This window comes from Nyctibius grandis, chromosome 4 (assembly GCF_013368605.1).
Source record: "Nyctibius grandis isolate bNycGra1 chromosome 4, bNycGra1.pri, whole genome shotgun sequence".
Classification (NCBI taxonomy): domain Eukaryota; kingdom Metazoa; phylum Chordata; class Aves; order Nyctibiiformes; family Nyctibiidae; genus Nyctibius; species Nyctibius grandis.
The window spans coordinates 84,907,798-84,929,157 of NC_090661.1; the positions used below are offsets into that span (position 1 = coordinate 84,907,798).

The 21,360-nt window shown below is 40.6% G+C and overlaps 1 protein-coding gene across 1 annotated transcript in view; it reads left to right on the forward strand.

The window, feature by feature from the left end:
* Positions 1 to 21,360, forward strand: part of WDFY4 (WDFY family member 4) — a 143,326-nt gene that overhangs the window by 74,753 nt on the left and 47,213 nt on the right. Inside the window, exons 40-46 of the mRNA XM_068398245.1 lie at positions 4,993 to 5,070; positions 5,985 to 6,197; positions 7,010 to 7,061; positions 8,490 to 8,656; positions 17,385 to 17,533; positions 18,643 to 18,763; positions 21,180 to 21,265. Of these exons, the coding sequence (XP_068254346.1) occupies positions 4,993 to 5,070; positions 5,985 to 6,197; positions 7,010 to 7,061; positions 8,490 to 8,656; positions 17,385 to 17,533; positions 18,643 to 18,763; positions 21,180 to 21,265 (866 nt within the window). The remainder of the gene's footprint in view (positions 1 to 4,992; positions 5,071 to 5,984; positions 6,198 to 7,009; positions 7,062 to 8,489; positions 8,657 to 17,384; positions 17,534 to 18,642; positions 18,764 to 21,179; positions 21,266 to 21,360) is intronic.

Below are 21,360 nucleotides of genomic sequence, written 5' to 3' on the forward strand. Positions count from 1 at the left end.
AGGTTAGAGGAATAAGGTATGTGGACTCTTCCTTTGATATAAAATCTAGTATCTGGTAAATCAAATATATTAGAATACAGTCTGGCACTGGGAGCATAAAAGAGAAGGGATTTCCAAATTGATTCATCAAATTGTTTCCCCCTCCCACTACTGCATGCTGTCACAATATACATCCTCTTTGTGGGCTTATCAGGCTGTTTCAAATTAATTCATGTTGGGGTTGCCCCATCACCAACCCCTCTTCTTCTGCAACCAAGTCATAGGGGCAGGATGTTCTTACTTACTTGTCTTAGCTTCTGCGTCTGTAAACTAAAGACTGACCTCTTTCTTAAAGGCTTCTGAGATATACTGGTAAAAAGTGCTGTACAAGAGTAGGTATTTTTGTTATAGCTGCAATGCTATATGAATGCTCTTACTGTGTGTGCTTATATATTTACAATATTTATTTTGCTCAGAAGAGCTAAAGTAATAGACTAATATCACCAGTTCTAGTCCTCACCAACAGATGACTAAAATACATGCTTCAAAACAAGTGTATGGGTATTCTCACTGTCATCCATGGGACTATTCTTTTGGCACAGTGAGGGATCTGGATATTTGGGCTTTCCTTTTGGCTCTTCCAAGTCCAAAATTATTTTGTCTTGAAGTTTATTTTTATTTATTAAGAGTTTTGGCACATACTTTTATGTGCATGTGTGTTCTGTAATACAACACATAGCCTTTAATTCCCCAAAGAAAGCCTCAAAGTATAGAGCTCCAATGACATAGTGTTTCTTTAGGAAATAACTGTGGCATATGTGGTGTCTGCATCATGCAATATGAGTTTAGTATGGCAAGTTTGAATATTTATGGAGTGCAGTAGATCTAAGTGAGATATATATATATATATATATAAAAATAATAAAAAAATTGGACATAAAACATTCCAGAGCTCAGTAGAGAATTGTTAACTTAGAAGTCACACCTCAGACTTTTTTTTTTTTTCTTCTTTTCAACTATTTCTTGTTACAAGCAGCCTTTCAATTGTTTTAGTTGAAATAAATTATAGAAAATCCACTCTCCGGGTTTTTTTGGCATGCTGATTTCTCTGTTTGCCAGCATTTTTCTCCTTGCTGGTTTCACCTTTCCCCAATGCTAATCATTTTCTCTCCTATTTGCATGAGGTCTCCCTGCAGCAAGGGGAGAAACAGTTTTTGATTCTGTGATTTGTTTTTTTTAATAGGGAAATAACTTGTAAATTGCATCACCTTTTCAAGCTCTAAATATTGACTGGAGAATCTGAGGCAGCAAAACAACCTGATTTTACTTAGAATATGATTGTCTAAGGCTGCAAAGTAGAGAAGTCTATATAAAAAATGACTCAGATTTTTAGGCCAGGATGGATCAATATGGCCTTTTAGTCTGCTCTTCCCTAGAATGCAGGTCATATTCCTTGCATTTACACCTGCTTTTCTGCATATGAAACTTAAACCTTATGTTACACAATATTAACAATTATCAAAGCTGGCGTATTGTTTTTGTTCAACATAGATATTACACTGTGGCAGTGTTGTATTTAATCTGCTGCATAAAGAGTTGCCATTTTAAAGGACAGCCACATACCATTTTTAATGGAAACTTTATTTGTTAGAAACTTGTTTGCACGAGTTGTTCATTAAGCATTACAGTGTAATTATTCTGACTGAACACTTAATGAATAGTAGCCTGGTCTATATTCTCCATGTTTATTGGGTATCTTTTTCAGGTTTTGTTTTTGTTTGTTTTTTGTTTTGGGTTGTTTTTTCCAATCACAGTCATCTCAAATTTTGTTAACTGTTCATTTCATTTTACAACCAGATGGTTTTCTTGTGGGGATAATCATCAGGGACATGTTCATCTGGTAGAAGATGGTGAGCTAAAGCTCATTTGGAAGCCAAAGTGGTTAGTCTTCAGTTCACCAGATGTGGCTAGCAGAATTTTTTCTTCTTGGGACCCTTCATATGTTTCAAAGGCTAGGAGCTGGATCAGTGAAGTCAGTGAGAATCTTTATGATGTGGGCTTTGACCTTAGGGGTCTGATCGGTGACCATGAGTGAAATACAGACTATGAGCAACTTTGAAACAGCTGCCAGTAGAGCATTGACTTGGTTTGAATAGCCTGTGGGTATCTGAAATGGTTGTTAATACTTGGAGGAATTGGTTGTCTATTCTGAATGGTTTTTACCCTACATCCACATAGAGCTGGGATCTCAGCTCTTCTCCTGTATTGAGCCCAGCTCAACAACACAGAGATGCTGTTGCTTTCTAGGTCAGCCTTTATGGGAGTTTTATATGAATTATGGAACAGTTTTGTGAGGCCGCAACTGTGATTACAGGTTTAATGATGCTTTAAACAAACAAAAATGTAATGACTTTCATCAGTGTAAAACAGGAGCTTCCTGTAGGGAAACACCAATAAATGTGACTTCACGGCAGGGGTACAGACCTGGCTGGCAGCCAGCAGTAATAGACACAGCACATAGACCTTGTGTGTTAACTTAATTATAGCACAGTGCAAGCAGCAGCTAGACAGTTTGTGACACGCTCGCAGTGATTCCTCACGGCAGAGTCCACACATTTAAAAGTTACCCATCTGATCCGTGGCTTTAGGTAGTGAGAGGCTGGGCTTTCGCAGCCAGTTTAACCTTGTGCTGTGACTCACAGCAATCTCACCTTTCTCAGGGAAGCTCCTGTGGGCGTGAGAGCCTTTGCCTGGCACTGGGGGCACTCTAACCTCTCCTATATAATATCCAAACCGCTTCTGTCTTCTCTGCCACCACTAATCCTCAGGAATTTATCAAAGGAACTTCTGCTCCTCTCTGTAATGCAGTTAACAGACAGCCACTCTAATTCCTTTTTTCTTTTTTTTTTTTTTTTTTTTCATTTCATGGCTTTGATGTACCTTTTGTAAGTGCCTGGGAAGGGCAAGCAAGTTTATTTTGGATTCAAAATCATGTTCAAGTAAGCCTACATCCTTCCTACACATTTGGCTGGCACATGGAATAGATATTTATTTGGATACTGTGACTTTTGGGATTCTGTTTATTTCAGTAGTAATTAGGAACATCATCCTGAGTCAGATCCCAATGTCCTGTACCATTGACTTCAGAAAAAAAAAAGTTGCTCTTTCAGATAGGTTTTGGTTTGGAAAATTTAAAGCAAGTATGCCCAGAAGATCAGACATGGCATCATGTAGTTGTAGAATCTTTTTCCAGGAAATACACTCTCAAACAGGAGAATTTTTACCTGTGGCTGTTAGTAAGAAGGCTGTGGTACTGAACTCCCCCCAGGAGCTACTTGTCAGCAGTCACATGAAGAGATACTGAGCAAGGAGAGAAATAGATTGAGCAGCTATCCTTGTGTTGACATACAAAAGTTTGAGTTACAAGACTGTAGAACAGCTTCATAAGTGTTGGACAGTCTGTTAAAGCAGAGTCCTGTGCTGGTTCTTCAGTTGCCTTCATGCAGTAAGATAAAACAAGACAGTAGCTTATTCAGCAGTTGTTCAGTGCTTCAGCTATACGCACAGCCTTTCAGTATGCTTTGTCTCTCCGATTAGGCAAAAAATGTCATGAGAACAAATACTTTACTTCAATTCTCTTTGGGACTCAGAATTTCATAGATAGCTAGGAGAAAGTGGGGGACAAACCTAGCATTTTCAAAGCTGGAAGCTCATCTTTGATTAAAATTTAACTGGTGAATTTGAGGAATTAGTATAATAGTGAATATCCTAGGTTGTGTTTTGTTGTTATTTGCATGATGCTAATTTGGCACCAGAGGGATTCCATTGAGTTTAATAACGTTTCTGCTGATCTTTCCAAAGGAGAGTCTCAGATAGGGAGCATTGTTTGAAATTCTCTGGTTTGTGTTCTGTAAAGGTCTTGGCTATGTGAACCTTATGACCCAAAACCTGTGGGTTTTGGTGGAGTAGGTAAGAGAATGAAACCCATTTCATTTTCCTGCTCCCTGAGTTTAAGGATCCTGTCACACTGGACCATTGTTCATGATCTTAACCTGTGTAACTCTGAGGTTAGTATTATAGTCTCTGTTTTGTGGTTAGAGAGGTAGAGGTTTAGGGCAATTGCATGTCTTGCTGAAGATCACATAACAATGTTTGCACAGGGGGGAATGCAACTCATAATCTCTTGACAGCAGCTCATCACTTGTACTTGCAGAGAGACCCTTAGCTTGAGAAGTTCATTCCAATAAAACAGCAGATGAAATGTATGACTGTTAATGTGGGTTCATTGTTCTGTGAGTCTAGTGCATTGTGGAAGAAAAGGTGGCCAGGAAGTTCTGTCAAACTGCTTTGGAAAACATGTATTTCCAGACACACCTGAGTAGCACTGGGATTTAGGGCATGTCTGTGCTGTGTAGTGGAGCAGAGGCAGTTATTATGGGTCTCGTCTTGCACTAGTACAGCTCTGCAAGTTACCAGTTCTAGAGCTAGCTCAGACATCTCTGCATCACAATCCCATTAAATAGTGTATTGATACTCCAAGTCACTTGTTGCCAGAAGACTTAGGCTCCTAAATCTCAAAAATGTTTTTAGAAACAGTTGGTTTCCTGTCTGCAAGAAGGGGACATGGACCATTCCTTTGTTTGCGCTTTCTGTTGATGCAGCCAGGTTCTCTACAACAGATAACTGTCTTTTATGCTACTTGCAGTACTAACCAATTCAGCTCCAAAGGGAGAAGCTTTAAATTTTATTTGCTGTTTTCTTTCTTCTTCTGAGTAGTTCCACTAATGACCCTTGTTAAGATCATGAATATGTTTATCTTACTAGTGTAAGTGTGCAACTTGCTCTCAGATGATTGCCTCATCACTATACTGCCTCGAGAGCCATCAAATTTGCAGACACAGGCCATATTCTCTAATTATTCTTGTAAAAGACAGCAACTAATGCCTACTTCTGCCCCTCACAGAGTTTACACCTGCAGCACCTTGGTGTCATGTGTTCTGATATTTCTTCTAGGGATTTGTGTCCTGTATGGAACAGTACCGAAGAACTGGGCAGGAGCTGTATGCCTCTTTGTACAAGAACCACATACAGGTAAAGAACAGGAATATTGTGCAACAGCTTTCTGTTGTTGAAAGGATGCTCTTGCACTACCCTGAGAAATCAAGCATTTCAGAAGTGAGATGAGTAGTATGCACAAAGAAATGATGAGACATGATACCCTGTTCCTGACATCACCACTGAAGTGTGATATAGTGTCACTCACCAATCAGATTGCAGATCCTCACTTTATCTTCAGAAGCCTTTTTTCTTTTGTTTAAATAAATGATTCCACTCTCACAGTGGCAGAAATGAAAGTGAGGAGTTTGACCTTTTTTTCTTAGCAGCTGGTAAAACTTTTCAAGAGGTCTCAATCTCATAGCCAGTAAAATCTCACAGGTATGTTTCTGTTTCAGGATTGGCCATCAGAGTCCAACAGAATTTTCATTCTTTGAAATTCTCACCTCTTCTCTCCTTTACATTGATATTTTAGTGTCCCCCCCCCAACTCCCTGCACACACCTCCTAAGTAGAAATAATTAAATTTATGCCATACTTAGAGGGAGTACAGTGCACTTATGACTGAGACTTTCAGACTGTGTTTTCAGTGAGCATGTTTGTTGCCATTTGACAAACATTTGCCAGAAAATCTGAGCTAAAAAAACCTCTGTGATGCTGTTCTCCTGGCTCACTGATTTTGAGTTGGGAACCTAATGAAAGCAGCCATTTTCAAGGTGTTTGAAGTTTGCGACATTATATGTTGCTGTATCTTAGTTTGACTAGTAGCATCTCCCACAGCACACTTTTAGTGGTCAGTCAGACCTGTGTTTGCTGGGTCTGCGGCACTCCCTCTGCAGTGGTCCCATCCAGTAGGTTGGGTAGATCCCTCTGAATCACAGGGGTGGTGCCACTGCTGGATGGGTGGAGGGAAGTGTGCAAAAGGTGGCACAAAGTGGTTCTGTCTCACAGATGCTGCAGTGTGGTTACAGCAAAGCAGCGAAGGACTGGATAATACTTGAGGAGCAACTTTTCTACGGAAGGGGCCCGTGGAGAGACTCATCACAATCCTTAGAGCCACGATGGATTCTTGATTGTTATGAAGGGCCTTCACGAATGAGGAGGAGGATTCAACATGGTACTCAAGGATTCACTCGAGTGGCAATGATGCGAATGAAGAGTGAGGTAGAAAGCTTTTGCAGGAGCTGCACAATTTCTGTAACAGTTGCTGGTGACTTTATACTTGCCTCTTTCTTCTGGTTCTCATCACCTGACTCATCAATGTGCTGTGCTATGCATAGAGAAACCACTGAATGGGTCTGGTTTTGAGCAAGCAAAGTGTTTAGCAGCAACAGAATGATTTTCCCTCTTTTCTGGTATAAGATCTCGCCAGACAGATGGGAGTGTAACCTGACCATACTTTTCTGCTTGTAATATCTAATGGGTATAGCACTTCCCAATGTGTGCAACAGAGTCCAGTTAGAAGGCTGCACTGTCCTGTTAGTCTTATGCTTATTAGGGTTGCTAGAACTGGTGGATGATCAAAAGGGAAATTAGAGTGGTTTGAACTAAACATTGAACTGCGTATGTGGGGTATTTACTACCATCTGTCTCTATAGTGTCTAAGTGCCAAACCCTATCAACGAAAAGCTGAAGCACATTAGTATATCAGGAGGTTCCCCTCTCTAGGACATTTTCAGCTTTTCCATGAGGTTTAGATTCTGGCAGTTTTCTGTAGACTGGGTGGTATGCTTTTTATCCTATAACTGGCCTCATGCAGGGTCTTCTTTGAAAAGACAATAGTCCTTTCGCTTAATTGTTGACACTTGTTCCTACATCTCATTGTTCCTTTGGGTCCTTTCAAGTGAGTTTATTTGAATTTCCAAGGCATTTATTTGCAACATAGTTCTAAATCTGTGTTTCTCTCTGCAACAATGTTCTCAGTAACATTTATCTGTCTGCATATTCCACTCTGGTCATACCTAGTCTCCTTTCAGGTTCTCCTAGCAAACAGAAATGAAACAACTCCCCCTGCTGAAGTGAATCCAGGTAATATTTTAGGGCTAAATTACATCATAAAGAGAGCGGACACAAACAGACAAAGAGAATTGGAGTTAAAGTATGGAGTTCCAGGTCAATTTCATTTAGTGAAAAAAAAACTTATTGTCAGCACTCTGGGCTAAAAAGCCACTTGAACACCTGGGAAAAGACTGATGAAATTATTATAGGTGGTATATAAAATATCTTCAGAATTTATTGCTCTCTTGTTGACACCAGAAAGATCTGAGAGCAAAAAAGCTATGTTGAAATGAAAGCTTTGAGCGTTCTTGGACACCTGGAAAGCTCCCAGCTTCTTAAACTCAGAAGGAAAAGTCCAAACTTTCCTCGTGCTTTTAGTAGACACTCTAGTTCTACCTCTGAAATAGTATGTAAAACCAGATGATAAATGGCTCAGAGAAGAGGTAATAGGAATTGCAGCTTTCCAAGAATGTGGACAAAATAATGGAGAGTGGAAGGAGATGATCACCAAGAAAATCGTCAAATTGTTTTTCAGCATTCAAAATAGAATTCAAAATTTGAATAGATTTTTCAAAATATGACCATTATGTCAATGTTTTTCATTTTCCAAGGCCAAGTTTTCTTTTATGTGGACATTAAAAGAAGGGGGGCTGCATGGAGTGAAATATGGTACAGAAATCAATAGTTTTGTGGGGGGAGAAACCATTGAGAAATAACTGTAGTTTGGAAATGTCAGCCCAAGTCTAAGGTTGTGGATTTCAGCCACCTGTATGACTGCTCCAAGTCAAGCTTCTAGTGTACATTGTTGGAGATAGACAGTATAGTTGTATACTTTTTAGCGTGATAGGGCCTAGAAATCAAGTGAGAGTGGAGGTCATTGTTCTAGACTCCGAACAAGATTGAAGCATTACGTAGTTTCTGCATGAAAGTAGTTACAGTCTACGTCAATAAGAAGGCTGATCATGCCTTTCCTAATTGCATGCATTTGAATTTGCAAAACTTGGGACACAGCTTGGGCAAGATATGAGTGGATTGTCGCTCCTTGGGTTCTCTTAAGATCTTGCTCAGTGCCTGTCTCCAAAAACCTCCCATTTTCAGTTTTTCCTAATTTCATGTGAGTATGTGAGCAGATTCTTTTTTTAAAAATTATTTGATTATCAGATGATCATCCCAACACAGTGCAGAAATGAGAATAAATACATTTGATCAATATGTTTGAATCTTCAGTGATTATCGGAATTTAGTTTGAATTATGACTGAGTGCAGCTACCTGTTTTTAATTCCCTGAACTAAGCATCCTTCTTTAGCAGTCACAGATTTTACTTCTCTTGCCTGTTTTTTGCAGATAAGTAATGCTATTTCCCAAGGTAGAACAGAATGAGTGAAAGTCTAAATTGCAAATGCTTTTGGTGTCATCCAGCTGCCACTAAAACTGCAATCTCTTTTATACTGATATAGGAGAGCTGACATTAAATGAAGCAGAGAGGGAGATGGATAAGAAGGGATCGGATTGTAACCAGCTAACGTTCTTTCCTGCTCTACATGAGAGTTTCCATTCAGAAGACTTCTTGGAACTGTGTGTGGAGAGACAAATTATATTGCAGGAGTTTGCAGAGAGTGAAGAGGTAGGAAAGTTTAACTAGAAAATTTTCTCTGGGGAGATGGCATTTTAGAGGGCGAACTGGACGTGGAGGCCTATCTGTTCCTTTCAGTTTGGGGTTCAGGTGGATTCAGGCAACAGTAATCATCATCACTATCTGTTTCCTTAGAGCAATTACAATTTTCCAGCCTCTGTATGAACTCCTATATAGACTTATTCTTGAAGAGCATTTAACATTAACTCTTTGAAGTAACAGAAAAAAAACTTGGGCATACGATCAAGGTATTCTTGTACCTGTGAGACAGTATTGTCTGAATTTGCCTAAGCCATGGCAAATTATGAGACTCTGAGAATTCCTGTCCTGCTTCCCCACCTTTACTCATGCTCAGAGCAGTGCATGGATCAAATTTATTACCTTTGGAAGGGTGTGCCAATTTTGTCTGGATTGCTAGTTCAGTGATGTTTAAATCCCTTCCTGCTGAATACCAGAAAATGTTTTCTTCCTCCTTTCACGTGCCTTTTTCTTCTCTGCCTCCCCATGAGTACTGGACAAATTCTTCCCTCTAAGGCTGTAGAGACTTTCTCTGATTCCTCTTTGATGCTTCCATCATGTGTCATCTAGTCAAAACAGTGCTGTTTTTTCTTTGTTCTTGTACTGGAATGGATGCCCTTCTCCCAGGTTTCTTCCCAGCATAAGGAAGAGGCAGGTTCAGGAATGCTGGGGGAGGACATGAACTGTGGATTAAATAGTGGTGACTCTGTTAGGGGGACGGTAACTTTGGTCTGGTGGTCTCAATTTAGTCCTTTTGCTCAAAAGCCGGCAACCTGCCCTTCACTTTCAGCAAATTCCCCACAATGGTGACTCCAAATCAAATCCTTCATCTTGGATACGCACTGCACATAGCCATTTTCCGCAGGACTGAGAGATTTTGTCACAAGGAGTAGACCTGGCCTCATTCTCTGATCTTTTGCAGTGTACCTGTTTCTTCCAGTGGCATCATTGCCCCTGTTGGCCCAAGAGTTAGCATCCCATATTGGAAGCCAAGGGTCAGACTTGGAGTATTTAAATTATTATTAATTATTGTACTTTTATCTTGATACCATCACCAAATTTTCTTGATGCTTTGCCAGTGGCCAGGGGTCATATTTGTATTCTCTAATATGATGGCTTCCTTATGCTATGCTGTTGGTACACTGTGTGTACGTACAACATAATTAATTTCCCTGCCCCTCCTCCTTCCCCCCCCCCGTCCCCCATAATTCTTCATAGCAGAAGGAGACAAGCATGAAAATGTGAGGCATGTTTTCCATGTGCTGATCTTATTTTGAGCCTTCAGGCTGTCTGTCTCTTCACCATGTAACTCTGCAGGAAGCCGTCAGAAATGCCAGGCGAGTTTTTTTTCAAGCAGCAGTCACCGTGTTGCCGAGCTGACAGACGTATTAAAAAAAAGCAGCAGGGGGTGACTTTAGTTGTCCTGCGCTCACTTAGTGCGCTGCGGTCCTGCCTTGTAAATGGCTGCCTTGTGAGCTGTTTGCACTTAAGCAGGCAACTGGAACCATCTTACCTACTGCACAGAAAAGTCATTGTGATACTTTGACAGATACTATATTGATTTCTCTAACACAGGAATAGCCCTTCTCTGGAAAGTGGTCATTGTTTTATAATGTCACCCAGTGCTATTTTTTTGCATTGCCATTAAACAGACACCTTTGTATGTATTCAGGTATGTGAGATGGCTTTTTGCAGAAGCAGCAGATCAAATGCTATTGACATTGCCTGTTGGTTCAAAGTCTGTTCTTCAGCAAGTTCTATCAATCGGGAGAATATGGGTGCAGGTGGAGTAGTGTCATGCTAATATCATCTAGTCTTTTGGTTGATCTTGCAGAATAGACTAGAAAACGTTTCTAGGCATTCCTGTGAAATTAATTTTAAGTATTAAAGAAGATGTGTTTATCACTTGGACTGTGAGAGAAAGGGACTGTAACGGAAAAAGCAAATAGGTGCAGTTTTAGTATAGGCTAAGGAAGGAAGCTACTGAGAGTGGTGAAGTTTAGTCTCTGACAGAGTGGAGACTTATTTTATGAGAGAGCAGTCATACTCTGTGTTTGAACAACACCCAGACCGTGCAAAGTTCAGTCTTTAGATATGTCCTTTTTTTGTTGCTTTTTTTAATGTGCTAAACTACCCACAGAGGAACACATTTCCCAGTTTTAAAAGTCAAACACTCTGAACTTAGGGCATGCCAAAAATCAAGAAATTAATGGCAGGTCTGTGCAATTATAGCCTTTAATGACATAATCACTTGCTGATTTTTGCCATAAGACTGTCCCTTCTGCTTTACCAGTACATAGGGTGGAAGATATGTGTATCCAAATGCATACCTTCAAAAGAGTATTGAGGGTCAGGGCAGTTGTTTGCAGACTAAAGGAGAAAGGTCCAAGATTTCGTTGCTTCACTTCCTCCCTCAACTCACAGATGGTCCCAGGAGGGACCACTTGTGAAAGCTGGGCAAAAGGACTGCTTTCAGGGTGCTTGGGAAAAAAGTGACTTTGAACTCAAAGCTGGGAATTGAGTCACCTTATTGCTGAATATTTGAAACTGGTGCTGTAATTCCAGTACTGTAAAATAGTATCTATGTATATATGCCTAAAGCACAAGATGGTTTTTTCCTGCACACAGTAGTCAATGTGTGTGTGATTTACTAGCTTAATGTATCAGACTGCAGGTGCAGATTTGCAGATGTTGCTGTCAGGGCTGTCCTCTCAGAAGTTACTGAACTGTCATACTCCGGCTCCTTGGTTTTACATTTTGCTGAGGCTTCATTGAGGTTATAGTGCGTACAGGTGAAGATTGCATTTTGCATGTATCTTCAGTATACTGAGACTGTACACACCACAGGCATGGAAGGACAGGTTATATATGTTGTGGGTAATGTTACACAATATGTGCTGCTGCAGAATTGTGCAAAAGAAATGCAAATGGGAACCTGTCCTGACCTAATCTATCAATTTGTCTAGCAAAAGCCAGAGCCAACCCTTTAAATAACCCTGGTTTACCAGCAGAGACAGGGAGATTGGATTCCTGTATCTGGAACCTGAGCTCCTAGCTGCAAGATTGCTGCCCCGATCTTTACAAACCTAAAGTAGTCATGCCAGGTGGTTAAGGTGCCATTAGCATGTAATAGATGAAGAAAGTGTTGGAAGGCTTGGGGAATGATTTTGGTGTAGAAATTCTGAATTTTGGAGAAAAGTAAACCTCTGTTTGCCAGCAAGTCATTCGAGGCCATAAGAAATCAAAGCAGCTGTGGTGATGAATCTGAAGTTAACAAGAGGGCATGGCCTAGCAGAAATCTGGGCACAATGCCTTTCCTTGAAGGAGGAGCTGGAGAGAGCACAGGGGATGCCAAGGACAATAACAGAAGGGACTAGTACAAATCAGTTAGAGGGAGTGGGATACATGGTTGGGAGAAAGGACCTGATTAAAAAACAGGCTCAACTGAAAGAGAGAGGAACTGTAAGGTTCAGCATCTAGGACTGACAGAATGGTGCACCAGCTCTGCATCCACTTGGTGGAGCCAGTGTTTTTAGGGGCATTACACATACCTCACAGCTATACAAGACACCAAGGCAGCCTGTTTTCATGGGAGCACTGTTACGCTTCATCCCAGTGTGGGGATGCAGCAGTAAAGAATTATTCGTGTGCTGATGTGCAGTGGGAACAGAGACTAGGTATTGTATTCAAAGCAGAGGATTAGGAACCCAGGTCCTTGGCACAAGCCATTTCCCTTTTCTGTGCCTCAGTTTCTCCTCTTCCCTCCCTGCTGCAGGAGCAGAGATTGTAGTGGCTACCTCACTGTAGGAAGGAGTGCTGAAACTCTTCCTGTGTTCAGATGGGAGCACATGAAGAAGGACAAGGTGTTGCAGATGATTACTCCTCTGACTTGCCATATCTGGGTTTCTGCTGCAGTAGAGAGGCTGCTGGGAGACCATTCTCCAGCCCGTGCTCCACCACCCCTACCCCCCAGCTCAGTGAACTGTGCTACTAGGTGCAACAGACAGGATCTGACTCATGCTGTAAGTGTCACAAAAAAAAACCCAGAGCAGCTTTAGTCAGATCTCTGCTCTTCTGGATGTGCTCCTTCACCATGCTACTTGTGCTCCTTGGATACCTCCTAGTATTCCTCCTTCATATCTGCTTCTGTGTGGATTTTTTTGGTGTTTGCCTTGATGAAAAATATCTTTCAATTGTAAGGCTGTAGCTGCTCCCTGGATCTCTGCAGAGCTCCTGACAAACCCCAAGGTCCTGACTACCACCTCAAGCAAGCACAGCTGAACCCCTAACAGTTAGTTGCTTTCTGTAGAATGATGCAGCAGGGAAAGGAGCAGGCAGACTTTGCTGTGGTTATTCCTGAGAGTAATGGGAGCAGTGGGGAGTGCATGAACTTGAGTGAACTGACCTAAGGGGAAATTTAAGGGCTCATATTAGTTTTTGGCAGCATTTTCTGTTTGAGAGGAGCCTGAAGTGAGACAGAGACGTCTGGGTGTGCAAGAGGTATGAGTACAATCCTATTAGAACTGGATTCCAGATGTTGTCATCAGCTAAGGGATGCCAGCTTCTCAGGCTGATGATGGGCTGGGACAGATGGCAGCTTTCATCACAGAATGCAAGGACAAAGAGCAGACCCAGTGCCCATGACCACGTACAAGGCAACCTTCTTCTGCTGCCCCCCCTTTCTCCTAAATATCTGAATATTATTTCCTTGCAGCATGTGGGAAGTTGTTAAAACCTGAGAAGTGCAAGCTGAAGAAACACCTCCCACATGGGGCTTTTGCTCCAGTGGAGTAAGGGAGGGAGAGTGAGTGGAGGCTACCTGCAAATAAGGAATGAGTCCTGGGTCTTCCAAAGCAAAGTTGTGACTGCAAGGCTTTCTTTCTAGTGATTGAAATCGTTTCACTCAAGTCTGAGCAGAAGAAATTTGATCCAATGTTTGTAACAGTTCAGATGTGACCCAACTTGAGCCTAGAGCCCCTACCATTAAAGACTAGGTCAAGTAGATTCAGTTTCCTTTGGTCGTTGAGCAGCTGGAGAGAATGAAGGAACCTGTCATGTATTCTTAAGTTGTGATTAATGAGACGCGCGTGTGACCATTTCAAAGTAAGATGAGACTTCAACAAGAAGCAAACTGACAATCATTGCAGGAAAGGTCTTGTGAGTGGCACAGAGAGGTGGTCCTGTATTGCTCTCACATACCATAATAACACATATCTGTTTCCCTAGCAAAAATTGTGAAAGCAATGTATTTGATTTCATGTACTCCTAGTTATTTTAAACTTGGTGGCCTTGAATTAACATTGACCCTACTTTACTGACGGGTCCTTTGTAGCTGATGCACGCTGTGATTCCTCAATACAGAACGGAAAGGGCAGAGAGCACGTAGCTGCAGGTTTCATTTGTGATTCCTAATACAGTGCTACTTCAGTACATTTCTTTTATGTGTGTTGTGTAAAGTTTTTGTACCTTTTACTGAGCAAGTGGTTAGAGACAGCTGTGAGTGTTTATAGGGAAACATGAGATGTGACAATGAGGAGAAGGAAGGGGCTTCAGGAACTCCCTAAGCCACTGGGTCCTGAGAAGTTACATGAAGATCAAGAATCACTCCATATCTAGCACATTTCTTATACTCTTTTGTTAAGATTCTGTTACTAAGACATAGGATAGTTGTTTGTAAGAACCTCTGAACTGACTTGGAGTAGCCATTCTTTTGTCCTTATTCTGTAAAATGCTATGGTCAGGAAATTGTGTGGCATGGGTGTGTTCCAGTGACATGGTTTCGTGACTTTAATTTCCTTGCATTGTATTTTTCCCTGGATGGGCCATGCTAACACTACTGGAGTCTGCAGGAATAGATGGCTTACCTGCTCCAGTGTTTTTGAAAACTGTGTAAAGACTTTTCATCTTCAGTCATGTAACTCCTTTGGAAATCTGGCTTTTTAACTCCAGAGCAGATAGGCTTTTATGGCTATTTGCTTAAATGCAACTGTAACATTTACAAACAACTGTTCTGAAAAACAAGAAAAGCAAGAAACCGTATGCCTTTAGCTTTAATTCCCTTGTACACCTGAATGAACAGAGCAATCGAGAGATGCAGGGCTTTGGGCAATACCTTAGAAGGTAAATATTCAGTTATTTTATGTCATGTTTACTTCATTGATTAATTATTCTAGTGGCTGGTGAACTGGATTCTGTTCTCTTTTGACAGAAAAGGAAAGTTTTTATTTAATCTGTGGTAATTTCAGGCTGCTTGGTGTTTCAATGCAAGACTGTAAGTATAAGACTGTCCTGGTGGGAGTTCTCTAGTACATCTCTTCGTCAGATCTTTTACTCACCTGGAATAAAATAAACCCCATTCTCCAAATGAGTACAACTGACTCAGCCCAAGGGCTCTAGTATTTCTAACAGTGCAGATGTATTTAATTCTGTTGGGGGTGATAATATAAAATTGAAAGAATGGGTTTGACAGTAGTGACTGTTACTGGTTGGCTGCTACAGAAGACAGAATATACTGGGGCTTAGAGTTTAAGGCGTGAGAAAGAGAGGTACATGTTCTCTCCCCTCTCAAGGCCTGCTAACGTGCCCCAGTCTTGCCTTAAGGTAGAGTAACAAAGTGATTGTTTGTGCCAGACCATATTATAGTGATCATGAGCAGGCCCCCTTCACAATTCACGTGCCTCCCAAAACTACACACGTGATTTCTGCCATATGGGCTGGGTTTGCTGAGATGAATTTCTTAGAAGTCTGGCTTTCAACTTTGTGTCCATTTAGCTATTTTACACAACTGCCTGATGTTTCAATATTCAGTTACCTTCCTTTTGGGAAGAAGCGATCTTTCTGGTATTTAATTACTTCAGGAAACCCTGTGGTTTGCTAATGTGAGCAGAATTCCTCAGTATTCTCAATGCAAGCATATATGATCTAGTAGAACCAATGCTATTTCTGGGTCATTTTTGCATGCACAATAAATAATACAGGACCCCTGTTCTTATGAAGTTTGGTAGAGGTAAGACCGTTGAGATCCTAAGAGAAAAAACAGACTTTGTGATACTTCCCATACTTGTCAATCAGTTCTCCGAAGAACATTGCACTAGATGGCTGAACCAGCAAACTTCTCCTGTTACATAAATACCTCTCAGATCTAATTCTTCTGTATGCAACCCTCTGGTCCTTGCAGTTTCAGATGGACTCAGCTTGCAAAATTTTACACTCATTTCCGGATTGTACGTAGTTCGGGTTTGCTTGATTTACAGGTGGAGCTCAGCAGTGAGCAGTTTTCTTAGTATGTAAGGTAGTATTAGTGTGTTAAGATTTTGGGAGCACTAGTGTTTTGTTGCAGTATGAATATTTGAAGGGATTTTTGCAAATAGAGGGTGCTTTATCTGTGACTGGGCTAACAGGTTGATGATTAGCTCCTGCCTCCTTCCCTGGAAATGTAGGAGATACTGGTTCAAAGTTCTGGTCCAAACTGGGCACATCAGTGAGCTGACCTTGATCCTCCCAAATGACTGCGCTAACCAGTGGACTGCTCTTTTGGAGCTGAGTATATATAGAAGATTGAATCAACAGACAAGAAAAATAAGGAACTTCATGCCTCTAAATGTTAGGGAAATTCTTTGTAATGAATTACTGCTTGATTTAAAACCACAACTTTGTTTCCCACAGCCCACATAATTTTCTGTCTCGTTGAGCTTTTCTGGTCTCTGTATTGGGCTGTTTCCTTTCTACACCATCTCTCAGCCCTAGAAACTGTTCCAGAAAAAAAAAGGCTTTTTTTTCTTTATCAAAACTGGTCAATTCCCAAGAAAATTTTCTATGAACTGGCATATATGACTGAAGAACTACTTTGTTGAAAATTTCCCAATGCTTCTAAATTGTGGGTTAGAAATTCCACTATTTTGGGGGCCAAGTTAATTTGCTCAGGAGAAAGAAAAAGTGAGCGAGTCTTAGGATGCCAAGGGAGGTTTGTTTTTAAACTATTCCTGAATGTTTAACTAAATCTTTAAGACAACTAGAATCATAGATTCATATATTTTGGTTGACCTTCTGTAAAATATAGGAAATAAAAGTGCCAATGCGAAGGAGTTTTGTGTTACTGAGATTTCAATCCATTGTATGCTGATTTCAGCTGGCCATGTCGAGACAGATACCTAGAGTATTAGATCCTTTCCTTGCTCGTTGCTCCCTGGGATCCCTTTGCAGGATTTTTTCACGTATGGATTTCACTGGGATCTAAATAAAAGTATTTGCCTTTTCTTTGTGTTCTAAATATGCATATATTTATTATATGCCACTGTTTTTCTGTATGATGCTGTGTAAGTCACATCTTTTATCATTGCTTCAACCCCCTTCCTGTGTATTTATTGCCGTCTAACAAAGTTTTTTAGTGCTAACTCTTGCAACATTTGCAAGCTCTTCACGTTCTGTAGTGATGTTGCTAAATATAGGCATAGATAGTTGGGGAAGGAACAGATTTACTGGGGGGAAAAGGGCATCAGACCCTCCTACTACTAGTACTACAGAGGCATGCACTGTCAGTCATATGGTGATTTTGTGGCTGAATCCCTACAGATCTGCCAGTCAAGATGGCAGCTGTTTTGGTACAAACATATGTCCTTCTGCATCATTGGGTCTTGCTCCCTGCTGTCCCTGTCTCCTGTGTTACCCCCGCCTGGCTTCATTATGCTTGCTTCCATATTAGGTCACATTCAAGTGCTCTGTGGCAGTTGTGCAGGGGCATACAGCATTGGAAGGAGTGCTGCTCTTTGGCAAAGAGCACTTCTACATCTGTGAGTGCTTTGTGTTATCCCCTCTAGAAGAAGTCTACTGTACACGTCACTGCTTGTCCAGGTGAGTCATTCTTTCCTGCCAGAGATCTGCTTTGTTAACTTCAGTATTGGCACATGGATACCTAGAATTTGCACAAACTTTGAGGGGATTTCAAGAGGGATGTTAGCACAGCAAGAAGTTTGCCATCCTTTCCATCTGTTCACAGAATTGTTCCCAGGCTTTGGAGGTGCAACAAGAGCTCCCAGCTCCAACAGATGGAGATGGTGGGCAGTCTAACACATACGTTGCTGTTTTTCAGTTCTTTTAAAGTGTTGTTAATGTTTCTTTCTGTATGGCTCCCATCTTTTATTCATATGGAACAGTCATTACAAGAGCCTTTAGCTTCATTGTCCTATAAGTTTTCTGTTTGTTTCTCCAAGACAGAATCGTAATTAATATTTGGCACACTGCTATCGTCTTTGACTCATGATTTATTGAAACTGATCAATATTGAAAATGAGTCTGTTAGGCTTAGCTCTTTGCGTATACTGTGTGCTCATGTGCGAAGCCCAGCAGGACAGTGAGTTACTCAGTGTTTTTACTCCCTGACCGTCTGCTCTGCATCTGATTCTTACTAAGTCCAATATCGGTCAATCTGATCAGGTGACTTAAGGATCGATTGGACTGGGTATGATAAAAGCTTAAGTTGTTTTTCTAAGGGATTTTCTATGGGCTAGGCTGTAGATAGCAATTGCAGTATGTGTACACAACTAAAGTAATAATGAATTAATTGCTTAATTATTAGTTCCAATTAATTGCTGTTTATAATAGCTGTGTGTCCATATGATGCTTGCCCTTGACCCAGGATTTCAGGTTCTCCCACCCAGCTCTTTCCCTTGCTGTTTCTCAGACTTTAGTGTGTGCAAAACATTGCTGTCTGCCTATTTGCATGCACTAAAATAATTCCAAACCTACCCTTAGCCTCCATATGCTCTTTATTTTATTTTGGGAACTAGTACAAAATCTGCCTTCAGTATTTAGCTTTGTTTTCAAATCATGTATGCCTTAGTTGATCTTGCTCTCTCTTAGTATTTTTATTCTTCAGGGAGAACTTGAATGTTCATGAGGGCTCTCCTGATTTTTTTTTTGTTTCAAATTAATTTTTCTTTCTTTATATTTTTCTTTTCCAGCATCAGTGATCCATTTATTTTCAACTTATGTCATAAAGATCATGCTGTGGGAGACCAGATGTGTTCCCGTTATTCATATAATGATATAAAAGAGATTCATCTGATACGCTTTCTTCTGCAGGTAGGAACTGACATGCTTGGTCATTTGAGGGAAAGCTGTAACAGCAGTAATGACATGTGACTGAAAACTAATTGCACAATTTTTACTAATACTGCTGAGGTTTCTTTGCTTGAGTCCCAAAATGCTTTTGCTCCCATCACTGCTTCATTAGCCTTTGGTAATACAAACTCCTTCCTATATTCACCAGAGTGTTTAAGTACCCTCACTGGAGTTGGTTGGCTTATTCGTTGTTAGGCTAACACTGTTCACAGTTTATCTCAATGTTTTTGAAAATAAGACTTGAAATCAATTTCTTGTGTTTTGCTGGAAGCTCCCAGTAAGTGTCTGACTTTTAGTAATACTCAAATCCCGCAGACTTCAGTAGTTTTGGATGTCAGTGGATTATGGGTATGTGTAACATGCTTACCCTGGGCCTCTTGGAATAACTTTCAAGCTGTGCATGTGGGTCAATAAATGAATCATAAGTCGGAGCAGAGGATTTGAATCCTCTGTGCCTGTAGCTGCACTATTGATGAAGCTATTCATCACCAGTGGCCTAGTACCCTTTTAGTTTTGTCTGGTTTAGACGAGCCTGTGATGAGAATCACAGAAGAGCTGTAGCTAGAGCTCCTTGTAGCACCAGAGCCTGTGCTTGCTCTAGAGGGTTTCGGTACAGTCTGAAGAGTAATTCACAGATTTCATTTGATAAAAATATGGAGGTTTGAAGCAGCCATTACTAGTTACCTGTTATTTTGAATGCATTTTTGAAAGATTGAGATTCAACAGAGAATTAAGAAATCATTTGGAAAATTCAAAAGTTGGAGAAAATTGGGCTGATAATTGTCTTATGACATGTAGTATGGCACTTGTCCATGACTCAGCCCTGTTTTATTTTACATTATGTATGCAAAATGGACAATTTTAATAGGTGAGACTTGCTTCAGCATATAGCATATCTCAGTGGTTAGGTCACTCTCCAAGCATGTTTAGGAATGTTAAGTCTTTTTCTGAGTAACTGTATGAAGCTTATTTTCTTATATCACTGGTGAGCAACCTGAGCAACAGAACTATCACCTCTCCTGTTTTGTAAACAGCATCAAAGTTGCCAGTGGAATCTTGCCACCTTCTCATATATTCACATGTCTCTGTATGCATGGATTTTTTTAAACATGTGAAATGGAAATGTTTTGTATGACCCAAAGTGAAAAATGGAGATGAGTAAAACCAGTATTTGGGCCTGGGGCAAAGGTGGGGCTAGTTGGTTTGAGGGGTTTTTGTGTTTGGGGTTTTTTTTGTTTTTATTTATTTTTTGCTTTGTTTTCAATTAATGAACTGAATACTCATATATCTACATCAGGCTTTCAAAATCTTGCACTAGAATTCCATGCCACAAACTGCTTTGAAAAAATATTGCAGAAAAAGAAGAAAATTGTTTCCTTGTGCTTTCCCTGCAGGACAGGTGGATCAGCTGTTTAGGCAGCTACTATGCCCCAGAGAGCTGATCTCCTGTTCATGCACATAGCCCAGCTCAGAGCAAAGCACTGTGAAACCACACGGCCCAATTCTGTAATGACGCAATTTGAGCAGAATTGGTTTGGAAAGCTGAGCTTCAGAGCAAATGCTGCAAGCTGTTTATTGTCATAGCTGCTCTCGTATTACCTTTCTGCTTTATACTTCATTTGTGAATCATGTATGGGGCAGTTGCCATTGTGGTGTTTTTCTAGGTTTGTATTGCACCTGCCACATTTAGATTGAAACTCATGTCTGGGTTCCCAGACACTACGCGTTATTTATAGTTTTGTTTGACTGACTTCAGGGAAAAAAGGACCACTCACTGAGTAAATGACAGGATTATATGCAAATGCATAACATAAGTGTGTGGAGACGTTGCGGAAAAAAAGGGGTTAAAGTTTTCAACTTTGATTATTTTAAAACTTCAGTAAGAAATGTCATAAACTCCCCTTCCTCCTTTGCTGCTTCTAGTCAGAAGAAATTATTTTGACATTTTTGTTGAGCTCACTATTCATTTAGAAAGCAGTATGGTTGCTTTATAAAATAAACTCTTATTTAGCATCCCCTCTTCCTGTTGTCTTTCTCACATAATTAGAAGTTAGTGCTACTAGTGTCTTGTTGATCACACTGAGATTTCAAGATAAGAATGCTTTAGAAGCAACAGGAGGAGGCAGGTGATGGAACCAATATCTGGAGTTTGGTTTTGCTTCAGAGAAGCATTTGAACTCCTAGTCAACCCAGTAGGACCATTCCTACAGCTGGAGAAACTGGGAATACTAGGCATAATTTGCTACATTTGACACTTGATACAAAGTCAAGGCCTGTTTTTTTAAAAGCCTTGAAGAATTGGACAGGCCATGATGGACTCTGCAGCATTAGGCTTTGCTCTGCAGCTCTTCACACTGTAAATGATCTACCTTTCCAGGAGATCGCCTTGGAAATATTCTTCAAAAATGGTTACTCCAGATTTCTTGTCTTCCATGACAGCGACCGAAATAAGATATTTAAGAGGTAATCACTACTTCATAATAACATATGAATGCCCAGGTGACCCTCCTGGTCTATCACCCTTATTTATCTGGGCTTCAGCTGTCTGTCTTGTGCTG